The 24,956-nt window shown below is 39.7% G+C and overlaps 1 protein-coding gene across 4 annotated transcripts; it reads left to right on the forward strand.

Annotated features, from left to right (window-relative positions):
- The first annotated feature begins 365 nt into the window (after window positions 1-365).
- iffo1a (intermediate filament family orphan 1a) lies at window positions 366-24,584 on the forward strand. 4 transcript variants are annotated; one of them, XM_084739681.1, is made up of 10 exons: window positions 366-577; window positions 842-2,026; window positions 14,577-14,637; window positions 15,952-16,047; window positions 16,543-16,683; window positions 16,763-16,947; window positions 17,270-17,387; window positions 19,543-19,644; window positions 20,188-20,318; window positions 22,102-24,584. In XM_084739681.1, the coding sequence occupies exons 2-10, from the start codon at window positions 1,032-1,034 to the stop codon at window positions 22,253-22,255; spliced, it is 1,983 nt and encodes a 660-aa protein (XP_084595807.1). In that variant the 5' UTR covers window positions 366-577; window positions 842-1,031; the 3' UTR covers window positions 22,256-24,584. The 4 variants fall into 4 exon arrangements, with proteins under 4 accessions (XP_084595807.1, XP_084595810.1, XP_084595809.1 ...); XM_084739684.1 differs by having other exon boundaries at window positions 17,273-17,387; XM_084739683.1 differs by having other exon boundaries at window positions 890-2,026.
- The last annotated feature ends 372 nt before the right edge of the window (window positions 24,585-24,956 follow it).

Here is a 24,956-nt window from a genome sequence, read left to right on the forward strand (position 1 = left end):
CGATTAATCAAACAATTATTTCCAACAATTAATTGTTTAGTCTATAAAATGTTTTTAAAAATATGAAAAATGCCATCTCAATTTCTGAAAGCAATGTCTTCAAACTGCTTTTTCTCCAGTGGTCCAAAATTCAAAGACCATTTATTTACCATAATAAATGACCAAAAAAGATGAAAATCCTTACATTTAAGAAGCTGGAACCAGATTGATAATCAGAAAATTGGCAATTAATTTTCTTTTATTCAACTTTGATCAACTTGATTAATCAACTGATTATTGCAGCTCTGCCTGACGCTTCTAACAACTGACTCTCATTATCATAAAAGAGAAAAGGATAAAGACAGCCCACTAAATTTCACACCTTCATTCATAAGTCGCCTCACTCTATTCTGGTCTTTACGGTAGCTGTGAAGGACTGCCAGGCGCCCCTCTACTACCGTCAGTACGGTATCTGAACGCCGCAGTCATTCACTTGTTTATTCCTGATCTCTGCTGCACCGCCGCTCGACACTCTGTTTGGACTGATTTCACCTCATTATCTGGTGCCAACGTTAACGTTTTCTCATCTGATTGTCAGGTACAGTGCTTACATCTTCATTAAAGCTTCAGAATATATTTTTATCGCCTTAGAGTAAATATTTAACGACTGCGCGTCAACCCTGTAATCTCTCGACTGCGTAAAAGTAAACTCGGTAATCTAATTTTGCTGCAGGGACCAGCTGTGTGTCTACGAGTTTAAAGGCACATTATTGCACACGATACTGTTTTATGCCCAATAGCGTATCATCATGGGTTCGCTGTAATATTTTGTTTGGATTTTGTTATTTTGCTGTGATTTTAGGCCCATAAAGCATGATTTCAACACGCGTCATCTGACTCCTGCACACAGCTGCTCTGCAGAAAGGTGATCATCGGGTGAAACTAGGAGGAGGACTCCAAAACGAGGCTGCAGGGCCTGATTCTGGGTCGGGAAAATAATCTAATTTAAGACTAAATTACCTGCAGAGTTGAACATATATAAGTTTGGGTTCATGCCGGATTTCGAGCACTTCAGATTTTCCTATTCGAGCATGAATCCGGTCCTGGGGGAGAGCGGCTTCCTGGCCCCGCAGCAGCACCACCACCAGATGACGGGCCAGACCGACTCCGCCATCCCGGAGCCGGGCTACTTCCTGGGAGACCACGTCGGCGGGTTCGGGCCTGATGGTCTGTCCGGGCTGGACCTGGGCGCTCTGCCGCCGTCGGGCCTCGCCTATCTGCACCTGAGCAGCCCCCTGCACCGCGTCCCTCCGGCGGCCACGGCGCTGCGTAACGACCTGGGCTCCAACATCAGCGTCCTGAAGACCCTGAACCTGCGATTCCGCTGCTTTCTGGCCAAAGTGCATGAGCTGGAGCGCAGAAACAAGGTGCTGGAGAAGCAGCTGCAGCAGGCTCTGGAGGAGAACTGCGGAGGGGAGGGACACCAGAAACCGCTCACCAAAGAGATGGGGGTCCAGACTGGGTTTATTGGGCCTATCCCAGCCAGACCGGGCCTCATCCCGCTCCACAACGCCAACAACTCGGCCTACCTGCCCGGCGGCCTCCTCTCCCCAACCCTGAACCCTCCTCCTCTATTTGACAACAAATACCTGCTGGGAAACAACCTCAACCCGCTCCCGGTCTCCACGGACTCAAACTCCAACCTCACAGCCGGGTTCTCCATCAGCCCGGCCCTGAGTCCCACCACCGATCCCAACAAAACCATCACCAACATCAACGAGAAGTACGCCTCCTCTAACACAGGAACCAACACCAACACTAACAACGTCCCCCCGCCTCCCCCGCGCTTCCTCCCCGGGACGATCTGGTCCTTCAACCACACCCGCAGGTTTGGCACCGGGAGGGAGTCGTGCGTCACGGGCCCCGGGGTCTCCTGGACGCACCCGGACGGTGTCGGGGTCCAGATCGACACCATCACACCTGAGATCAGGGCTCTGTACAACGTGCTGGCCAAAGTGAAGAGAGAAAGAGACGAGTACAAGAGAAGGTAAGACTTTGATCACAAAGAGTTCCTTTAAAAATTCAACTTGTCTGGATGGTTTGGGTCATTAATTCTCATGTTGACATTTTGGCTGATGTCATATGCATTGTGTGTACAGTGATGTTGTGTTTCCTGCGGAGCTTCATTTTGTCAGGATAAGCAGCTTTTTAAGGCAGGATCCTCCTGGTCTGGTGTAGCTATAGGTCTGACATTAACATCAATCATAATAATATCTTACCATTGACATTCATCACGATATTGTGTGCAACGATACCAAAAACTCAACGATAATACCCACAGTACGATATTTATGGCAATGTAAAATTTGCTTTTCCTTTTAAAGTGCTTCTGCTTTTCTTCTTTATTAAAATTATAAAAGTAGCCAGATACAACCTCTGCATGTGCAAAAAGTTGTCTTTGGCAATTAGTCTTTAAATTATGTGTGTACATTTGAAAGGTATTTGCAGTTGATTTGTAAAATAAAATTCAGTGCATTAAACCACTGTTTAATGCTGTACACCCCCCAAATTCTTCACTTTAAACAAAAGTGTTTAGTAACTATTCTTCTTTAGTTTTTTAATCAGTTTGTCTTAAATGAAAGTGAAACAATGAGCATGCTCGCAATTTATTTATTTAAAGAACAAAATTTTGTCATGAGACTATTCCAGTAAAAAACAATAAGGTGATGTTACTGAAATATCGGCCTCAGATAATATTAGAGTTGGGACCAGTCCTGCTCGACGTCAGTATGGGGTGCTGATACTGATGTAAATCACTGCATCAGATATCAGACTGATGTCACCGATCCATCTACCAATCCAGGTTCTCTAGTCTGATGTTTTCATGACGGTTGCCATGGTGGTGGTTTTACAAAGTTAATTTGTTTGACTGCTCTTCATGTACATTTGTGTGAGGATCAGTGTCTACATTTACCTGCAGGAAACATCCAGTATTTTGCTCTTATTCCAAAAAAAGACAATATTCCTACTAATCTCTTCACACAGCTAATGAAATGAATATTCCAACTGTTTTACCTGCAGCAGTATTCCAAAGCTTTCTGTAAACAGGCAAGAGGTTGTGTGTAGTGAACTGTGATAAAAAACCCCAGTGGAGATGCATATTCCCATTCCCATTGATTTGTGATTTTTTTTCTTCACATTTAATCGCGCAGCTCTAACTGGTATCTGCAGATATCCTTATTCAGGTATCAGAATCAGACTGGAAATGATAATAAAAGTGGATTGGTGCATCCCTTGTTTATATAAAATATAGTGAAAGATTTAGAAAATTCAGAAAATTTAGCCATAAAACAAACAAGAATAAAATGTTATCTCATGTCAGGCTTTACAGACTTTTTTCCTGCAGCTGTGGTCTTTTCTCATAACACATGCTGAGACTAATATTTCGATTAGTTCAGCGTGTAAAGGGCAGCAGATATCTTGATCGAGCTTTAGCTGCGATGAGCGAGTCTTCCAGGAAAAAGCAACAAACTAAAGTGTCAGATTTCATTACGATGATCAGTGTGTGAAGGTCACTGTCATATTCTGAATGGTCTGTTGCACTAAGGAAAAAAGTCTGGGGAAACACACTTGATAGGGTTGTAAAAGATAAAAGCATTATGGTAGCAGGATATATTAAAGCCAACCCAGCTCCTTTTCTGGGAACGACATTTGGCTCAAAGCGCCAGTCAGACTGAGAAGTATTGACCTCTGTTTCAAGCAGAGAGTGTGCTGTCACTATCAGAGCACACCTACAGCAGCTGCCTCCTAAACTAACACAGCGATGCTGATCTCTTCAATATGAAGAAAATAATACATCAGTCTGACTTACGGTGCATTTAAAGGGCAACTTCTGGGTGAAGGCGTGCATGTAAGATATGATTGAAGCTGCAAGAATTAATCAGTCAAAGAAATAGTTGGACAACTAATTTTTCAGGCAGAATTGTCAAACATCTGCTGGTTCCAGCTTGTTAAATGTGAGGATTTGCTGCTTTTCTTTGTCATTTATGACCATAAATGAAGACAATGTTGGTTTTGGACTGTTGGTTGGACAAAAGAAGCAATTTGAATATGTCATATTGGGGTTTTCACTTTTTTTTTTGAGGCTCCCAACAGTACACTTTCGTAGTTTTTTGTGAACAAATCTTTATTTGCAACCAGTGCAAGAGTGACAGACGCAAATGATTTAAAGGGTTTCACAAATTTTTTTTTGGCGGCCATAAGACGTCCCTGCAGCAACTTGTGCTGTCTTTCACATAGTCCTGACTGAGAATCACCACCAAGGAGAACTACAGTTGGATTGTGTGTTATGGTCTTACCTTTCATTTCAGACAAACATCATGTGCGTATCGCTCCGCAATAAATTTGCAGTTTGGTCTGTATTTGTCTCATGCAAAACTTGGTGGTTGGTTCCACACTGTGTTTTGGCACTGATGGTTTTATTCATTGATCTCTCCGAAGCGCTGATACAGGACATGATATTGAGTAGAATTGAGTGATGGATTTGTCGCAGGGATTTTGCCATCGTGCACTTGAGGCTGAGGTAGTGATCGCTTTAAAGTCTCAGGTTGTACTGGGTCACTGAGGGCAGTGTTGCAGATCAATGAGCAGGACAGCTGTTTGGCAAGATCACACAACAATAAGCATTTGTTTTTGCATCACAGTGTGAGAAGTACCTGTTTTGTCTGATATTTAATTCACTGAATTAACCTGAAAACAGACATTCTCACCAGAGGGGTGTCCTACAAAACAAGATTAATGGGTTAGTGAGCGATGCTGAGCCTAAAGCCAGAGATTTCAGTTTATGTTGGTTCTCTTTTAACCTGGCTAATTCAACGTAGAACTTCTGCTGCACATCTAACCTGCTTATTTATGTGATTTAAATTGGCTGTCAGAAGTGTCTCTCTTTAATTCTTTTTCTGATGATATTCTCAGCGGAGGGAACACGTTATAGTCTATATTAGGGCTGAGGCTAATGATTATTTTCACGGTTGAATAATCTGTTGATTATTTTCTTGATTAATCGATTAGTTGTTTGGTCTGTAAAATGTCAGAAAATGGTGAAAAATGTCAGTCAGTGTTTCTCAAAACTCAAGGTGAAGTCTTGAAATGTCTTGTTTCGTCCACAACCCATAAATATTCAGTTTACTATCATAGAGGAGCAAAGAAACCAGGAAACGGGCACATTTAAGAATCTGGAATCTGAGAATTTTGACTTTTTTCCCTTAAAAACTGCTTAACCCAATTAATCGATTACTAAAGTATTTGGCAATTAATTTAATAATCAATTATTGGATTCATCGTTGCAGCTCTAGCCTTTATGTAAACCAGACAAGCCGTACTTTAGTGATGTCGCCAAACGAAGCTGTGTGGTTACAGCAGCACAAACTTCCTCCGTCATGCATTCAGGTGGTGATGCAGAAAATGCATACTTTTGTTTTTATGTTAGGTTCTAAATTGCTTCCAAGTCCATTTTTACACTGCTGGTATTACAGCTAAGAGAACACAGATTAAATTATTAGTCTACTGGTGTTTATCACAGAGAATATTCAGTCAGTAAAATTCATTTTACATTGATTGGCTGAAAACTGAAGTGATTTCCACGTATCCTTTATAATGGAACAATGTCAGACCTAAATGCAATTCTTGAATATCAAGTTTAAAATTTAAGAGCTCTAATATGCAACTGTTGGTTAGATATAAACACTGAGAGGACACTGAGTGGTAAAATAATATATTAACTTCTGAATTTAAGATTTCTTTAGGATTTTTTTTGTGACCAATTTGTTTATTTCATTTTGCAAAAGGTTTGCAACAAATAACCTCTGTCAATAACATAACATCTAGGTTTACCAAAGTATTGATAAGTAGGTAAATAAATTACACAGATAATGATGAAATTAATTCAAAAAGTACTTTCCCTCCTCCTTTAAAATTCACACCTTATTATGATTAAGACAGTAACCTGAAGCAAGTCTTACCTCGTCTTCCACTATACCTGCAGGATATTATTAATAAACATTTAGGCCAAATCATGTTCGCTGCTTTGAGTGCCTCTTTCCTGGCTTCAAACATACTGAAGGCTCTATAGATAATAGATGATATAAAAGAGTGAGTCCACTGATGAATAGACAGAGTGTGCAGCGGTTACCACCTGACCGCTGACATCTTCTTAGCAGCAGTGCATGCTGATAGCCTCGGCATTTTTAGATCATCTTCATAGCTTTCCATTATAACAACCAGTTTAGGTGTCATACAGTTAGTCCATTTTGTGCAGAAGAAGAACGCTTAAATTGAGCAAAATGTTAATGTAGTCTGACAGTCAGTGAGACGGGCAGTCACTGAACTGTGTGTATTTTCAGAGCAATAGACTTTTGTTTACAGTAACAATCTTGTGCATTTCTTGCACTCCTGCGGTGCTCCTGCAGCCTGTCTGAGCTTCCTCGAGTCTGAGGAGGAGGAGGAGGAGGAGGCTGGGGAATCAATCATGGACTGTATATTTCACTGCACACTCTGTTGCAACATATGGCTCCTTTTTTTGTCGAGCCAGCTACTGCAAAGAAGCTTTCGTTCTTCTAGCGATGTCCAACTTAGTAGTAAACCTCTCAGGCTGTTTCATCTGTAAACTGTTTCTCCATTGAACTTAGAGAGAATTTAATATAGACTTTACAGCACACGTTTAAATTGGTCTGTTCAGTATTTAAGCTAAACTGGAGCTGCATTTAAGCTCCTTTTTTAGTAGAGGAATCAGTGCATGACGTATAAATGATATTTAAACCTCCACTTTGCTGTAAACTGTGTTGCTGAGCATGCAGCTTCTGTTTTTTTATGCACTGATCTGTCCCACACCCGTACGCTGACACACTTTAACACAGTCACCCACTGCTGCTTTCTGCTAAAAAGCACTGACCTCACCGCTTTGCGCTCCAGCCTGCTGAGGCAGGACGCCGCTGCAGGACAAACCTTCAGTCACATCGATTCCAGAAGCAGCAGGATGTTTTACCGAACGGCAACAACTCACACTCTGACCTGTGTGCTGCCGTGCTGATCGTCATTTACATTTAGTGCTGCACTCAACTACATTAAAGTTTGAAAGCTATGAAAGTGAGCGCGCCTTAGAAAAAGTTATTTCCTCCAATTAAACAGTATTTTGAGAACATCCTGCCTCCTTACCGTGGGTTCATGGCTGCATGAAATGATTCATAAGTGCAAAACAAAAGTACATCAGTCTAGGAGAGAGTGGCGGCTTGATGTGATGAGAAGTGAGAAGAGATGAGTCAGATCTGATTTTGTTTGTCGTTTTTATTTCACTTTGTGAAGACTCGCAACACGATAGAATGTTTCTTTCTATTTACTTTATTTCTGCACCTGATGAAGAGCCAGTTTGAGCTCAAATGATACTTTATCTAAATGTAAGAAAGTTAAACAGATGGCATCCGAAAAGTTGCTCAGAGGCAGAAATGGCTGGACAGTTTGTGGACTCCAGGAACCAGGATACCTGGATATAAATACAGAAGAAACCTGTAAAACATTCAAAAGTTTAAAGCTGTTGGCTTTATATCTCTAATTTGTCTGTGATTGGCTTTCTCTCCATAGCAATGGCAGCTAAGGCTTGTGGGTATTGTGGGTCACTGCAGCTGACTTCCCAGAAACAATAAAGAAATGATTAAAACTGATGGGCATAACGTGATCCTATAATATTCTTAAATTATTCAGGAGCTTCCTGTGTTTCTATGCGGGACTGTAGCCAGGATTTTAGAAATACTGGAGGCGTGAGTCCGGCAAATAAACTCCTTACCACCCTCAATTTTGACCAGAAACCAAAACATTCTCTATTTTTATTTTAATTTCTCTTGTATTTAAAGTAATAATCATTCATATAAATAAATGTCACTGTCGCCAAATGAGGTAACATGATGGTGACTGAGCCTGTGGTCCGCTGATGAAAGGAAAAAGCAACTTGGATGAGAGACACACTGTATGCAAGTTGTGTCCAACTCATTACAAATATGCTTTGTTACAAAACTAGCAAGTAGCCACATAGTTAGACAGAATAAATCATGCAAAGAAATAAATCATCGATAATCATGTTATATTGGCATCATAACTCTCTGAATCAGTATCAGAACTTTAGGTGCCAAGAGATTCCCACCCCTAACAGTTTTTATGACTAACAAGCAAAGAAATGATCGATGACTACAGACACTGAAGCTCCGGTAGTTTCCAACTGACAGACGTCACACAGGTGACACTGGTTGACTCTCCGGGAATTCGTCGGTGCCTGTTATTGTCAATTTACGAGGCTACACACGTCCTGATGTCCTGCAGCCTGCCTGTCTCTGCCGTGTCCGGGGAGGACGAGGAGGGAGCTTGGGAGGGGCAACTTTCTTCAACCACAGATTGTATTATAAACTCCAACTTGCTATTTAAACTGCAGTACGGCTGAATGACTTTGAAGAAATATCTAATTGCACTTATTTTGACAGATATAGTAATTGCAATATGAGTTGTGATATTAGAGGAAAGGATCATTTTTACATCATTATTCTCATTTTCATTGAAAAACACTAAAGTTATAAAGTTGGGTTATTATTTTCAGGGATCTGTATTAAACTGAGATGTTTTCTGAAGTCTACAGAATCATGCGTAGACCAGGACACTTCTGCAGCACCACGATATTTAATTTAAAATGGCACACATTTCACCTTTAACAAATATTGCACATCCTGCAATTTGAAAATTGTAGTAGACCACCAAACATTTTGATTAATTTGTTGTGCTCTAGACCGCAGTACTCGTTTTTGCACTTTCATTTTCTCCTTTAACTGTTCAGTTATACTATGTGATGCTGAGGATGTGACCTCGCTGTCATGAAATAATGAGGATATAATTAAAAGAAAACTTTGAGATGGAAATTTGTAGTTGGGGGGAATTAATTCCCAGAAGCAGTGACAGCTCTGTCTTCCAGTAAGGATAAAGGAGTAGGGCTTTAGTGCCTGTTTGTCTGAAGGGAGGAAGTGTCTGGGGAACAGCTTAACATGAGCTGTTGTTTTTCTCTCACATGATCTCCCTCACAAACTCCCATCTTCCCCTCCTTTCCTTTATTTCCTTCTTGGTCCTCTTCAATTAGTTCTGTCTCTCTCTTCCTCATCATCTTCTTCTGTGCGTCCCTCCTCCTCCTCCTCCTCCCCCCTGCTGGGTTTTTGTCCTGGTACCTGCAATGCAGCACTGGCCTGTGACCGCCAACAGTGATGTCACCCAGGCCGCCATAGCTCCTCTCTGTCTCCTCTCCGTTTCATCTGTTACCCTCTGCCTCCCTCTCAGCGTCTCCCTTTTTATCGCCCTCTCTCTCTGCATATCCTCATCTCTGCTCACGTTTCTCCCTCTCCATTTTTATGCCCTCTCTCTCTCTCTCTCTTGCTGCCGTCCCTGTTGACTCGTCATCGGTCTCTGCCTGCCTGGTTTCTCCCCCCTCTGTGCCATGTGAGCCTCTGCAGCGTCAGGCAGGCGCTGACATCATCATTAACATCTTCATCCCCAAACCATCAACCCCCCCCCACTTCAGATTTCTTTCTGTCTTGATTAGGGCTTCAAATTTTGTGCATTTTCCTTAACTGATAGTTGAAAACATTAATCAATTAATCATGAATATGTAAGATACAAAATGTGCGTTTTTTTTCTCATTTTCAGTTTTATTTAAACACTTCTAGCGACACATTAGTTTAGTGAAACATTAACTTGTGAAGCCTTAGCCTTAGTGACATTTCTAGACCAACAGGAGACAAAACCGAATCATTAGAAAACCTGTGAGCTCTGGAGAAATGACCAACAAAATATATATAATCAATTAATGAATTTTTAATCAGGTAAATTCTGAACTGTGATTAATGGATTCATCATTAACACCCCTACTCTTGATCTTTCAGATCCATTGAGTTCAACTTATTTAAGGTTTGTTGTCATATTTATATATTTTGATGAGAAAACAGATTGAGTACCTGGCCAAAAATTTGTGGACAGCCAAACTTATGAGTGTTGAACATGTCAGTCTAAAACCACATGCATCAATCTTGCCATCAGTCATTTGACCCGCGACTGAATGCTGATTATTCTCTTTCCCACTGAAGATGTTCGTGGCTGTGGGTTTTTTGTCCAGTGTTAAATGGGCTTTAGTGAGGTCCAGCACTGATCAGACCTGGCTCTCAGTCTGTGTTCCAGTTAATCCCAGAGGTGTTGGATGCGGTTGAGGTCAGAGCTCTGTGCCGGCCAGGCAAGTTCTTCCACACCAAACTGGGAAAACCATTTCTTGCATGGAGTCATTGTCATGTGTGACAGGAAAGGGACAAACACGAACTTCTGGCACAAAGTTGTACAAACTCAGGTCTGTTTTCACGGTTAGTGCAGTTTGTTTTGGCTGGTCTGAAAGCTGTCAGTCGAACTGTGGTGCGGATCAAACCATCCGACCGAGGCTGCTTGAAAAAGTGAGACTCGTTCTGCTTCGAAAGTGGACACTGACGCTGCAGTTTGTTTGTTGTGTGAAAGCGAACAAACCAACCCCAGGAATTTATAGGAGGAAAAAGATGTGTGATTTTAACAGGATTTCAAAAGTTAAACTACTAATAAATCCATCAGCTGATCGTTCAGGAAGTGATTAAATTAATCTGTATAAGCCATGTATATTTTTATTCATATCATTAAATACATTAATATTATTAAATCATTACATCATTCTCTCGATTAATAGGTAAAAAGCTCCCACTTCAAGTCCCACTCTGACAGTAATAAACCCTGAATCATCAGCGTACAAGACGTCTCCTTTTTGTCCCGTCTCTTCCTGTTAGTCATTATTCATAACATGGTGCATTTGCAGTCTAATAATACTAATAATGCTTATAATTGCTTTTCTCTGCATGAGCTTTGTGACTCCAAAGAACATAAATATACCATGTAAATATGCTTTTTTCAGTTCTGATCCTAAAGTCTGAATTTGGATATCTATGGTGGATGTTTATGGAAGTTTATGTTGGATTGTCATTTTTGTTTTGGTTTATTGTTATCATTTATTTTACTGAGGTGGTAAGTACATTTGTCTGCAAGTCTGACGCCTGATCATTGCCTTCCGTCAGCATCGGGCCTCGAAACTGATATTGGATCAGATCGGGCCCGTCAATTAAAATATACACATATTAAGGTGCTGCATAAACTTCTGTCAGCCACCTGAATTTGATTTATCATCATGATGATGCAAGATGATAATCGCCAAAATCGTCTAATCAGTGAGTCGATGTCAGCAGGAACCAGACCAGATTTAAAATGCACCATTTTCTTTTTTCTCGGTCCGGACTAAATGAACCAAACTACATGTGTGAAAGCACCTTAAAATATCATTGTCTATTGCAGCATGAATATTTCACGTCATTGGACTTGAGAATCCCAAACATTAAAGCTCACTAAATAACAGGTTGCAGCCTGTCCGTTTAATGTATAAACTAAATGTTTCCCTCTCCTCACAGTCTTTATATTAAACTAATCTAATTGCATCCTGGATCCAGCTCCATATTCACATGCACAAACTTGAAGGTTGTCAATCTTCTCATCAACTCTCAGTGAATAAATGTATATCCTGTGGTTTTTCAATGGTGGATGGCAACATACATAATGCCAATTTTAAAACAAAGTCATGTATAATTTTATTATTCCATTACAGTCTGGTTATGTCTGGTACATGGTTATGTTAGCCAGTGATGTGTTATTTTGGATGTTTTTATTATTAATTAAAGTGAAAAATGCATTGGGTTATGCTGTAGAAATGAGGTATTTACAGGACTGAAGGGCACAGTATGTTTGAAGTGTACAGTACATTACATTTAGGCAGACGTTTACAGCAGGATGTATGAGTTATAACAGAGGACTCAAAACTAACTTCATCCAAAAACTCACGAGCATCAGTGCTAACATTGTTCCACAGCAGCTGCACAGCGCAGAAGTCCGAACTGTGGTGAAAAAAAACATGCATTGCAAAATTGGCTCACTTGATCTTCCAGTCAGTCTGTCACTGTATTCTACAATGTTAAACTGCATCATTAAAGATGGTGTCACAACGGCTGATGATGTTTTCTCAGGAGGACAATTTAAATTGACGTCATTGTCTTCATGACGTCCATGTTTTCTGACATCACAGCTCATGAGTGCAGTGCAGCAGCCCAGCTTCATTCTAGCGACAGGAAAAATCCCACTTAAAACACAACATCAAGCAGAATTATGCATTTGAAGGAATTTATTATTCAGACATTCACTTGTTTTTTTTGCATTATAACGAGCTTTTCTATCATCCAGCGGTTTCGCCATCTTCGGTGATACAGCTGCACCAGTTTCTGTGTGTCCAAACAGCCTTGCTGCAGAGCCACGTGTTGAGACTGACAAACAGATCAGAGCGTCTGGGACGTCAGCTCGCTCGCTGTGACACTCTGCTGTCTCTGTTTATCATATCTGAGTCAGTGTCTCTGTCTCTGTCTCTCTGGTCACTGCAGCTGAAATCAAACCACTTTGTTTTTTTTCATCCCCCTCGTATGTGACACACATTTAGCGTATATCTGCATAAAGTCTGCACAGAGTCACGTTTCACTCGACGCCTGTAACCTACACGTGACTCGTTCTTTTGTGACTTGTAATTGTAAATTATCCCTGTTAGCAATCTGACCTGAGGTCATCCTCCAGAGTGCTACAGCAGCTCAGCTGAGCAGTTAAGTGTGAAGGACAAAGAAGCCAGAACCGCAGAGATGATTTGTTGATGATATTTACTTGCAGGAAACTGCATCAATTCAGTGAAAAGCCAGAAGAACAAACAGTTTAAAAGCATCTGAAACAAGCAACAGAAGCAACAGAAACAAAACAATTTGACAGATCAAAGATAGTTTTAACTTCACTGTTCTTAGTAGGGATGTCACAATAGCAGAATTTTAAACTTCTATAAAAGTATAAAAAAGGTTTTATGATACTGTGACAAAAAAAGTCCTAGGCACACAAAATGGGATTTTTTCTTTCTTTTTTTTTTTTTAAATTAACATCCTGCACACATTGCTGGTACAGAAAAACTCACTGAATATTGTCTTTAGGAATGTGGTATTGAAAAAGTATTGAAGTATTGCTACTTTTGACAACCTTAGTTCTGAGGGAGCTTTTCATTATGGTAATGTTTTATCTCACTTCCCTCTCGTGCGTCTCTTCCCTGTGTCTTAGCTCCTCGCAGCGAGGATGTGAGGCGAGAAAAGAGTCGAAGCTGCAAAATCAGAAGTCATTGGATTCATAGCTTCAGTCTTAAGTGATGTCAGTCACTCAGGTGCAGCATTTATACGTCATGCCGCTTGAAAAATAACTTGTGTAGGTTACACCTGTGAGGAGCCTCCTCTCTCCTCGTCTCCTCAGGTGCGATTAGGGAATTGGAAGAGCCTTCATGATGATGGAGGAGGAAAGACTTTCAGCGTTAGCGTAATGAAATACATCCTTAGACCCGCGGTTGTAGTAGGGATCTGACCTGAGGGTGGCACCAGTGCACGACACAGAATGAATATAACGCTCTTACTTTGATTCTCAAGGAATACCTGCTGTTTTTTGGTTTCAGCTGGGAACCAACTTTTCAGGACCGAAGGGCTCAAGGTGCACAAACTGGAGCTGGGATGGTTTCATGTTTGTGGAAAAAAAGGCCTATTAGTGGATCAAGTATCAGCCGTAGCATGAATTATCCACGGTGAATGTGGTTTCTTTGCCAGTGTCATTATAAAATAGTGTTTTTCAGTATCTGTTCCAGTCATTCAGTCACAGCAACTCAGTTTTTAATTCTGCAGTAATCTCTGACCTGATGTTGTCTGCTAGAGAGAAAACTTTAGACTGGTGCATCTTAACACCCTAACATAATTAGGATTCAGTTCCTCTGCATGTGATTCTTTAGTGATGCCATGAGTTCATATTTAGATATGAATAGAGGGAAAACCACCATTAATCATGAGATGCATTTCTCAACACTAGTCCTGCAGTTTAAGCTCAGCTCAGCCTCTGTGTGTTTATTTCTGTCTCCTCTCCAAAGTGATGGACTGAGTGTTGCAGCGTGCTCTGCATGCTCTTCGTGCTCTACATGCACGCCGCATGGTCTCCCATTATGTAATACCTGCTGAGTAATAGTAGTGGTGGTGGTAGGAGCCGTCGTACTGTGCAGGTCAGTCAGGAAACCACGGTGGGTTTTGTCTTTAAGCTGCAGAGAAGATCAGGAAGGTGGATTTATCCCAGGCTGAAACTCTTCAGTCATTTCATGTGACCGGAAAAAGAAGGCCACGTTCATATAAGACCAGACATTATAGTTGTTATTGGTATGAAGTCAGCAAAAATTCAGCAAAACAAAAAAATATATATATATCAGTGTATTTAAACCACTTTGAATCAATCTGTATGAAAGTGTCTGTGAACGTCAGGTGCTCATCTTAGTCTGTTTTATGCTACAAAGTGCTGTTTTATCTCCTCAGCTCTCTGCGTAATTAAATTATTACTTCCTCTGTGTGTTGTAGATGGGAGGAAGAGTACACAGCCAGAATGGACCTGCAGGAGAAGGTGGCAGAACTGGAGGAGGTAAAGTGACATTTAAAACACCAAGTACCAAAACCGCTCCGCTTCAGAAGTCCATTAAAGAAAATGTAGTTTTTTTTAAAGATGCTTTTAACTGAAGCCACATTTTCCCACCCACAAAGTCTAGCTCCTCTTCTTCCTTTTAACATTAGCAATGAGTGAAGGGATAAAAACCACACGCTCTTTGTGACAGAAAGCAACAGGCTTTATGGGAAATGTCAGCTTTATGAAATACATTAAATTATTTGTGAAGAAAGTTGGGCTATATATAATGAAATGGGTTGCACAAAATAGTTGAAGCTTCATTCATAATGTTGACATTAGTGCAGCCTTTCATTCAGTTAAACCCAGTATTCCTGCATAGTTGCAGATAAAGATCAGGCAACACTAATATTTTTAGTTTTATACTATTTGTAGAATTAATTTCCAGTAGGGGAACTCGTGTGACCCTGACATTTAAAAATAACCAGCAGGCGATTCGAGATGTGATGCCACCCTCCTCGCAAAATAACCAAAATGTATCCCCCTTTATTAACCTGCCATCCCTCCTCTCTGTCCCAGAGTTCAGGGGCAGAGGGGCTGTTAAGTGTGACTCATTGATCCTTTATCTGACTGACTTATTGGTTCAGGTTAGAATCTTTGGCACCGATCGTGGCTCTGATCTATCGGCAGCCTAACTCTGCTCTGTATTGATAAATCCATGGTGCTGAAGTAGCTCGTGGATTTGCAGCTTTTTCTCTCAGTCTCACCCTTTTGTCAGTTTCATTTTGATTTTAGAAGAGTCACCGATGAGTCATTCAGTGTTGTAAAGTCCAAAACTCAAATTTCCTTGAAGAAAAAGCAAAACAAAACAATGATATTATCATTCTCAAAATTAATGTTTTTATATAACAAAATATTCTGCTTCAATACGTATTTTTTTGCATCAAGCAATCCAAAAACATTTTCACAAACCATTTGCTCTTCATCTCTCCTCTCACAAAGGGAGGCATGCAGTTGTATTAACAGGGCGGTCTAGCAGCAAAGTAACAGCAACATAAATTAGATTTATGTTGACGAAACTGAAAAGTTTTATCCATTAAAAAGAAAGTTGGTTTAATAAAAAGACTAACTCATTTAATCTGATTAATCACTTTATTCAAATTGATTTTGTTCAAGGATTTAAATTTTGACATCAGTAAATATGATGATCCAAAACCTCAACAGAAGCTTTGAATGTAAGAAAAAAAAACACAATAATACATAAAATAATAAGATACACATCAGGACACAACTTGATACTGTGTGTGTGTGTGTGTGTGTGTGTGTGTGTTTCAGGACCTGCAGGAGAGTGAGGTGTGTCAGGATGAACTGGCTCTGAGGGTGAAGCAGCTGAAGGCTGAACTTGTTCTCTTTAAAGGACTCGTCAGCAACGTAAGTCTCCTTCATCATCACAAGTACATGTACTCAAGTACTGTTCTTTTGTACCAGTTTGAGGTAATTGTACATAATTATTTGCATTTTATGCAACTTTGTACTTGTACCACACTACAACTCAGAGGCAAATATTGTACTTTTTTACTCCACTACATTTGTGTGACAAGTGAGTTTACAGATTACAACATTTCATACCCCTCCTGTCCAGAGAAAACCATGTATCGCCATGTAGTGTTTATTTTAAATTAGTTTTTTTTTTTTAATGAACAGAAGGATTAATTGTTTAAAAATCTCTTTGGATTAGCTAAGAAATGCCTTGTCACAAAACTAAAACTGCCCAGCAGTATATAAAGTAGTTAAAAGGAACATACATAGTATTCATACATCTGAATACTTCTTGAAGACTGAAGATTTTGAATTCTACAGTAGTTTGTGAATTTTCTGGATTATTAAATGAATGTAAGATAAGAATCGTGTCTGTCTGTCCATCAGAACCTGTCAGACTTGGACACTAAGATCCAGGAGAAGGCGATGAAGGTGGACATGGACATCTGCCGGCGGATCGACATCACTGCCCGCCTCTGCGATGTCGCCCAGCAGAGGAACTGTGAGGACATGATTCACATGTTTCAGGTACGTTTGTGGTGACGAACGTCCACAACGAAAAAATCATCCACCTGAACTTTTGAGTAAACGCGACTCCTCCCAGCAGGTGGCCACGCCCCCCTCCACGCTGAGCGGCCGGGCCAGGAAACAGAGCGGGCAGTCGGCGAAGGGTGGGGACGGGGACGAACTGAGCATGTCTGAGGGCGAGGGAGGCGGGGCTAAAGACGAGGAGTCGTGCAGCACGTCGGCCAATCAGATCAACGAGCAGATGCAGAGGATGCTGAATCAGCTGTAGGTGTTTTGGCCAATAATATTTAAACACGTCACATCTCCACTTCCTCCCACTGAAAAAAATGAAGCCAAAATATCCCTGATAACAATCGAGTATCGAGGCCCCGCCCACACACCCAGCCAAGCCAATCACAACCCTCTTTTTTTGTCTATTAACATAGAAGTAGAAATTCTGACCTTTACTGCAGCCAGCCACCAGGCGCTGATCAAGATGTTTGGGCTTCATTTTTGGGGAGCTCTCATGTCGTCCATCTTTGTTTATGTCAGAGTGTCAAACCATTTAACTGACGTGTGTGTGTGTGTGTGTGTGTGTGTTGTCCAGAAGGGAGTGTGAGTTTGAGGACGACTGTGACAGTCTGGCCTGGGAGGAAACTGAGGAAACTCTGCTGCTGTGGGAAGATTTTCCTGGATACTCACTGGGAATGGAGACACAGACAGAGGTGCGCAAACACACACACACACACACACACGTAGTGTTACAGATTAAATCAAAATTGATTGAAATAATTTTTTTCTACAAGTGCTTATACTATTACTAGTTATAATAACCAACAATGACAGAGAGAAAACATTAGATTTTTTTTATACAAATTTATTAACAATAAAAAAGAAAGCTCTCAGTAAAATCAGTATTCTGACTGATTGTTATGACACTGAGCTAATTATGAATCTTGTTTGCGTTGATTATCCTTGAGAAATTTCTAGGACTTGATTAGAGAATGAGAACTTCCACACCAAGAACTATAATTATAACTGTAAAAATAATTCTAAGTTATGTGGGTAGCGGAGTCCACGCCACATGTGTTATGACAGCAAGAAGAAGCATAATCAACCCAAATTTACTTGGTATATCCTCCAATTTATAAAATATTTTAAAAATGATGCTGCAAATGACACATGTAAAGCATCATTTTACCTGAGACATGTGGACTTGGCACTAATGGGGTGTCTGAAGTTTGTTTGGTCCTCACTGAAGTCCCCCTCCATGATCACCAGGATACAATCAAACTGATCAAACAAAAGTATGAATAAAATTTCTCCTCAAAAGACGACAAACCCTAAAGATATTCAGTTTGGATTTATCTAAAACAGCAAATCCTTATAATGACAAGCTGAAACCAGCCATGATAAATTAATGAATGATGTTAATTACCTTTCTATTAATTTATCAATCAGTGACTCAGCTTATCTTTTCAGCACCGGATCTGTTTAGAAGATGCTGCTGGTTTAGCTCGTGTCTCTCAAACACTTCATTGTTTACTGCAGAATTCTGCATCTGGCTTTCATAACTCAATCTGAATGAACACATTCAAATCTCAATGACTCTTATAGGAGGTCATATAAGTTCACTGTGTTCAGGATGACTTATTGGCTCATGTCGTCTCGTCAGACACATATGTAGCAGCTTCCTGGCTGCCATCTGTACCACGACACTGTAGGATAAACATTTTAAAACGGGGACAGGAGCTAAAATACTCTCGTGTTTGATAAGATTAGATGAAAGAGAGGCTGTCTTTAAAATGTGAGACAGACAGACAGGAGTCAGCAGCACCTCTGTGCAGATCCGTTTTCCCACCGTCAGTGAAGGCAGCGGTGTTTCCCATCATGGGACAGTTTTAACGGTGTCCCACATGTCTGACCTGATCTGGTGGACGAGCTGTTTTTAGGCCGCTGTGACATTTAACTGCAGCAGGTTGATTATTTTGTTTGAGTTGAGTCAGATGACGCAGAGTCTATCCTGGTGATCTGTAAGCTGTTTTTAACTAAATAAGCCAGAGAGGACAACAACCTGCTTAGTGGAAGACACTGCAGGAGAACCCTAACAGATTAAAAGACCTCTCAACACGTGTGGTGCTCTCACACTGGTTTTCTGTTTCTTTAATTGCCTGTATCCAACTTCTATAAATTACAATTATTACTTCAAGTGCCAGAAACAAAAATCTGTCAGCATTTTAATAATTGCTAAAAAAAAATTCATTTATTTAGTAAAAATGTCATTCAAGAACAAGAAGGCAATTATTTTAAAGTTACCAGACAACTGCTTTGTTCATAACAACCATGTTTATAATAAGTTTCATGCAAAATGTATAAAAAAATAATTTTTTTCACAATAAAAGCTCCCATATCTTCCCAATACAAGATAAAATGAATTTATATGTTTGGATAAATCCACATTAATACCTGGACCAGCTTTTCAAATTTGAGGATTTGCTGCTTCTCACTTTTTGATATGACTGTAAACTCAATATCTTATAGCCTTGTATTGTTTATCAGATAAAACAAGCGATTTCAAGAACAGAATTATACTTTGGATTACTTTACTTTACTTACTTTGGATTACTTTCAGATTCTTTGTATTCGGGATATTTTTCTGTCACTTTATATAATTGATTAACAGTGTTGGGCAAGTTACTCAAGAAGTGTAATAAGTTACTTTTACTATTGTCTATATTTTACATCACATTTACAACTTCGACACTGACATGTATATTCAGAATATGTTAATGTACGTATGTAAAGCAAACATTTCTGAGATTAATACAAGCTATATAGATCATGTAAATCAACAATATTTCATCCTCTCACTGTATCCAGCTGCTGCAGCAGGAGGAGTCCATTGAGGACGTGATTAAAGACACAGAGACTCTGTTCAAGTCCAGAGAGAAGGAATATCAGGACACCATCGACCAGATAGAGGTGAGTCTGTTCTGCTTTGTATTTATTATGTAATGAGGACAAACCACCCGTACAGGGTCAAAAACACAGTGTCCACAAGGTATTTATAGTTGACATAATTGAGGTTTTTAGTGTTGGAACGAGGTCAAAAGTAAAATTCTGCTCTAAAAAGAAAGAAAAATTTTATCATATACTGTTTTTATTAGTAACTTGGAGTGTTCATAGTTGAAACTGTTGTTGCTGCTTGTTGTTAACGTACGTAACTGATTCTTAAGCTCAGTAATTTGGGTTTCTTGCCAAAATGCACCTTGGTGTACCACATTTTTATGTACACAGGCTTGTACCTTCTACTTTTTTTAAAAGAAGAACCAGATATTTTGTAACACAGTTATTAACATTTTGTGCTAATTATTTAAGCGTGAGTTTCATGCTGATCCGAGCTGTAAAAGTGTTCCAGCTGTGAGTCACACCTCTGGAGCCAGCTCTATAATAGGCCTCGTATTAATTCATTATTAAGTCGTTAGCGTTAATGGATTTGTGGTTTGTGTTTTCTGTCCTGGTCAGTTGGAGTTGGCCACAGCCAAGAGCGACATGAACCGTCACCTGCACGAGTACATGGAGATGTGTTCGATGAAGAGAGGACTGGACGTCCAGATGGAGACCTGCAGGAGACTCATCACGCAGAGCGGAGACAGGTAACGCAAACACACACGTCTTACACACGAGCTGTGATGCTACATATTTACTTATTGGAAGAAGAAAAGTTTCCTAATCGCAGAACTTTCTTTTAAGAAAGAAAGATTAACAAGACATTGGATTTTATTTTACTTATAAAGTAACAGCAACCAATTAAACTATAGCTGCTTCAGAATTACCAGAATAAAATGTCTAATCTTCAAACAAGTAGTTGAAACCTTTAAAGAAAATGCGCCACCCAATGTATTTTTTCTGTACTTTCTTTAATTTTATGACATCTTTCATCCAATTTGAGTAACATTTTATTCTACACTGAAAAGCCACTGCTTTATGACTCGACTGTATCCCAGGAGGGGTACTGTACATGTGAAATTTATTGCTGCCTTGTATCCTAAACGCCTTATAGTACAACAAACTAAGATGTGTAATATTTTAGATTTTGGTACCGTGCTTTACTTTTCTGGAGGGAATCATCTGCAAAGTTTGTTGTGTCACTCATCCATAACACAACACTTGCCTTCTTCAATCCTCCAATTCAAGCATCCTTTATGAGGTGCACCCAGCAATAAATTCTACCTTCAATAAGGTTTAAAATGTTTAGTTTTTGTGTTGAATGTTTTAAAAGATATTAATTTAACTGTATAATCATTTTGGCGGCTGTTAAATTGAACTTCATGATACAGATTCAAGGTTTTTGTTCACCTTCTACCCCTGATATCACGGTGACTAAATAACTTAAATCTGTTAAACAACACAATACGGCAGCACACGAACTACAGCCATCAAAATAAAGTTAATAAAATAGAGTTGAATGAACGCCTCTTTAAAACGTTAGGTTGTTGTATTAGGGGTATACCTAATAAACTAGTCTGTAAGTGTAACAGTAATGCACAGAATTAACAAAAAACACATGATAAGTATTGTTTTAGTAGAATAAAAGTAAAGGTTTGTTTCAGATATTTCTGATGTGAGGTGTATTACCTACAGTAGATGGATGTTGACATCCAGTGTGAAAAAGCAAAAGGAGTATCATCACGTAAGCTAAGGAATGTACTGCTGTGGACAAGGTCAGCAACAAAGCAATACTGGTTGAGGTGAAATCTATATTTAGAATATTTTCACCATATTCTCGTGCCATCAGACGGCCATTTCCAACAGAAAACCGCTGTCACATAAAGCCAAACATCGCCCTCTCCACCTGCAGAAACACTCATTGCAGGACACGTGAGTTGCCGGTCTACTGCTGCCTCAGTCGGTTTGTTTGTTTGTGTTATTGTGTGACTTTGGTGAAACTGAACTATCCGTTTAAAACACAGAAGTCACAATGACGCAAACAAACCGACCAATCGAGACAGAGGTAGACCAGCAACTCACGTCTGGTGGCTTTGGAGAGAGTGATCTTTGGCTTTTATAGCAGCCATTTCCTGTCAGAAAAGTCTGTCTGAAGGCAAAGTAAAGCACTGGAAATATTCTAAATACAGCATGAGCCTTTTTTAAGGCGTCTAAAATGCATTTTCCTGCTGACCCTGTCCACAGCACCAGTTTACTGAACCAAATCTACTGTAGATAAGTACCTCATACGACCCCACTTCAAAGAATCTGAACAGTCCCTTTAAAATACTTCTGGACCTTTGTCACAGCAGACATTTTGACCTCTCGACAGCTGCATTCCATGTCGGTGTTGGGGGCTCTGGTAGTGTGCATGCTGACTCACTTCAGTGTGAAGAAAACATCTGAGCAGCGGTGGCAATTGAAGTCACATCATGTCTTCTCCCTCTGCAGGAAGTCGGCCTCACTCATCACGCTGACGGTGGACGACTCGGACAGCGAGGAGAAGGAAAGGAAGAAGCCAGCTCTCCCTTCCGACTCCGAGGCCAGCGATTCTTACTGCGACGCCAACGCCGCCATCCCTCCTCTGACCTGGAGAAAACCATAACACACACTCAAACACACACTGCTGGTACTCTGAATGCTCTTCTCCTCCTCTGCTGCTGCTTGAGAGCAGGAAAACAAATTGACTTGTGTAAAACTGTAGAACTTCCACTTATCTAAAATTATGTCTCAGTGGTTTCTGTTGACCTGAGGTAGAAATTATTTTAAAACCAGCAGGTGTCTCTTGATCTTTAAGCTTCTCTGATGATTTTAACTGGTCACAAACTCAGCCGACATGACAGCAGGGTGAATTAGAGCAAAAGATGGGAAAGTTACACCAACGTCCTCACAAAAACATAATTTACTTGCAAAGCTTAAACTGAAAATTCTTAATTTTCAAGGCTGTTGCTCAAACAAAGGCAATAATTCTTCACTTAACTGTCACTGCTGCCCTCCTGTGGTTACCAGCTGTAACTGCACCTCAGTGAAGGTCAAACAGAACAAAATGGCACTTTAAAAAAAAAAAGGGACCTTCACTGATTCTCTTTATTGATGAGATGAAACGTTTGGACTCATTTTATCTTATTTTGCACACAGACGTTATTTGCACAGATTCTGTAATGATGCCTTTCAGCTGCAGGTTCACACACAGAGAGGCAGTGATGCACAAAGATAGTTTGCACATAACTGTTCACAGAAGTGATTATATGAATGAACAGCTTTACTAATCAATTACCACTTATTTATTTTGGTGAAATGCTTGTTTTTACTCTATATTTGTTATTTATTTATTATCCTGTCATGTGCAGCAGCTTTAAAAAAATAAATTCCTAAAACATAAATTACCCAATTGCCATTTTCTAGGAATATACTGCAGGTAGTAAATATTTCACAGATCTCCAGCTTTTAAATCCCAACTTGCCTTAAACTGATATCCAACATTTAAGAAATATGACACCTTCTCTGTCCTGAAAAAACATCTTAAAGGTTTTGTGCTGCGTTCCAGACAACTCAGAAAAGTTCCGACTTCCTACTAGAAAAAGTACAATTGAACGCCACACATAGTCGTTCGTACTTGTGAACCCCAAAAAATCCTGTATTTAATTAAACTAATGCATATTATCATATAAACCTGTTCTGCATGTAAATTGATGTCTTGCTAATGTAATTAGGTCGCTGGTTATAGTTTTGTTTATTTATACCAGAAGGCTGCGCTGCTTTACACTTGCCAAAGAAATTTGTCACGGTCAGACATGTTTTTTTGTTTATGTTTTGCGTCTTGCACCTCAAACGCTTAGACATCAGAAACTTCACTCCAACTTTGACTGGAACGCAGCATTAATCTTCCAATTTTATTCGTGTGCCACAGTACCCAAAATAAACTGCATTATTAAAGGAGCAATATGTAACAATTACACATCCGAAAATAAGTTGGAAGAGAGAGTTGGAGTCATAGACGGTGTACGAAGTTGGTTGAATTCCTATTTAATATACGATCTATGGTTGAAGTGAGTTGTTTTCTGCTCCACAGACTTTCAGGCAGATTTTCGGAGCACAAGGTGACAGTTTATCCATTTAAGTGACTACCTGCCAGACTCCATTAACATTTTGCTCAATTTAACCCTCATAAACATCTAAACCTTCTAAAAGATTATTGAAGAATTCTTACACCTCATGAACAGACATTCATTAAGGAAACATTTGGTATTAATCTGAACTCCAATTAATGTGACACTGGCAAACTAAAATTTAGCAACTGGGCATGTTTGCTTAATTTCTGATGACATATTATGGTCATTATGATTTCTTACAGTAAATGTAGCACAGATTTCTCCTTTAATTAACTGTAATTAATTTAAAGAATATTTTTCATGTAGATATTTGTCAGATTTTTCACTCTGAGACGGGAATCAATGCTTGAGGCAGCAGCTACCAAGGAGGACAATAACATAACATCCTAACATATTATTTCAGGAAATTAAGCATTTTAATGATCTGTGGAGCCGTTTAATGTTCAGCAGTCGCACATGCTGGGTTTTTAAAGAGTTAGTTCAGACTTACAAACTAAACAATCGAGGCAGTGGCAGATCAGCAACTCCAGAGAGCGATATTTGGCTTATATAACGGTGGTTTCCTGTCAGAAAAGGCTGTTTGACAGCAGGGAAAGTGGTGAAAACAGTCTAAATATAGCCTACATTAAAAATAATATTGATAGTTTAGGTGGGCCTTTTTTTAGGTGTCTAAAATTTTCCTGCTGACCCTGACCACATCAGTACGTTGCTTAGCTTCCTACACCGATACTCCTGCTCCTTTTCCAAACTGGGACTGTGTAGACCCCATCTACTGCAGGTTACACACTGAATATGAATAAATATACTTCAACTATCCCTTTAAGTGAGTACTTGATTCAGTTCTTGACATATCAAATAAAGTTAGTTGAAGTCTTTTTATTCTAAGGGAAGGTGTCATATTTATGTGCCATTAATCACAAGCCAACGTCCTTGTCAGCATTTTGCTGTCGACGCTAATGGAAATCAATGTGTTAGAAAATCGTTACTCTTTAAGTCCCATGCGACACATTTCATCCATTTCTCCTGCAGAAATAAAGGACAATAGATTTGTTTGAAAGAACTTGTCTGTGATTTTGAGACAGAAACTTAAGGGCGTTTTAGTTTTCTTTTTCTTTTTCAAAGTGAAAACCTATTTTAAGACATAATTGTCCTCAAAATTGTACAGTTTGTAAAGGCTAAATATTGTTTGTAATG

This window comes from Lutjanus erythropterus, chromosome 16 (assembly GCF_056507025.1).
Source record: "Lutjanus erythropterus isolate fLutEry1 chromosome 16, fLutEry1.hap2, whole genome shotgun sequence".
In the NCBI taxonomy this organism is placed as follows: domain Eukaryota; kingdom Metazoa; phylum Chordata; class Actinopteri; order Lutjaniformes; family Lutjanidae; genus Lutjanus; species Lutjanus erythropterus.

Coding starts and splice junctions, on each gene's coding strand:
- iffo1a (XM_084739681.1), top strand. CDS start 1,032: ATGCCGGATTTCGAGCACTTCAGATTTTCCTATTCGAGCATGAATCCG. Junction 16,684..16,762: donor ACATGATTCACATGTTTCAG/GTACGTTTGTGG, acceptor TCCTCCCAGCAG/GTGGCCACGCCCCCCTCCAC. Junction 19,645..20,187: donor ACACCATCGACCAGATAGAG/GTGAGTCTGTTC, acceptor TGTCCTGGTCAG/TTGGAGTTGGCCACAGCCAA.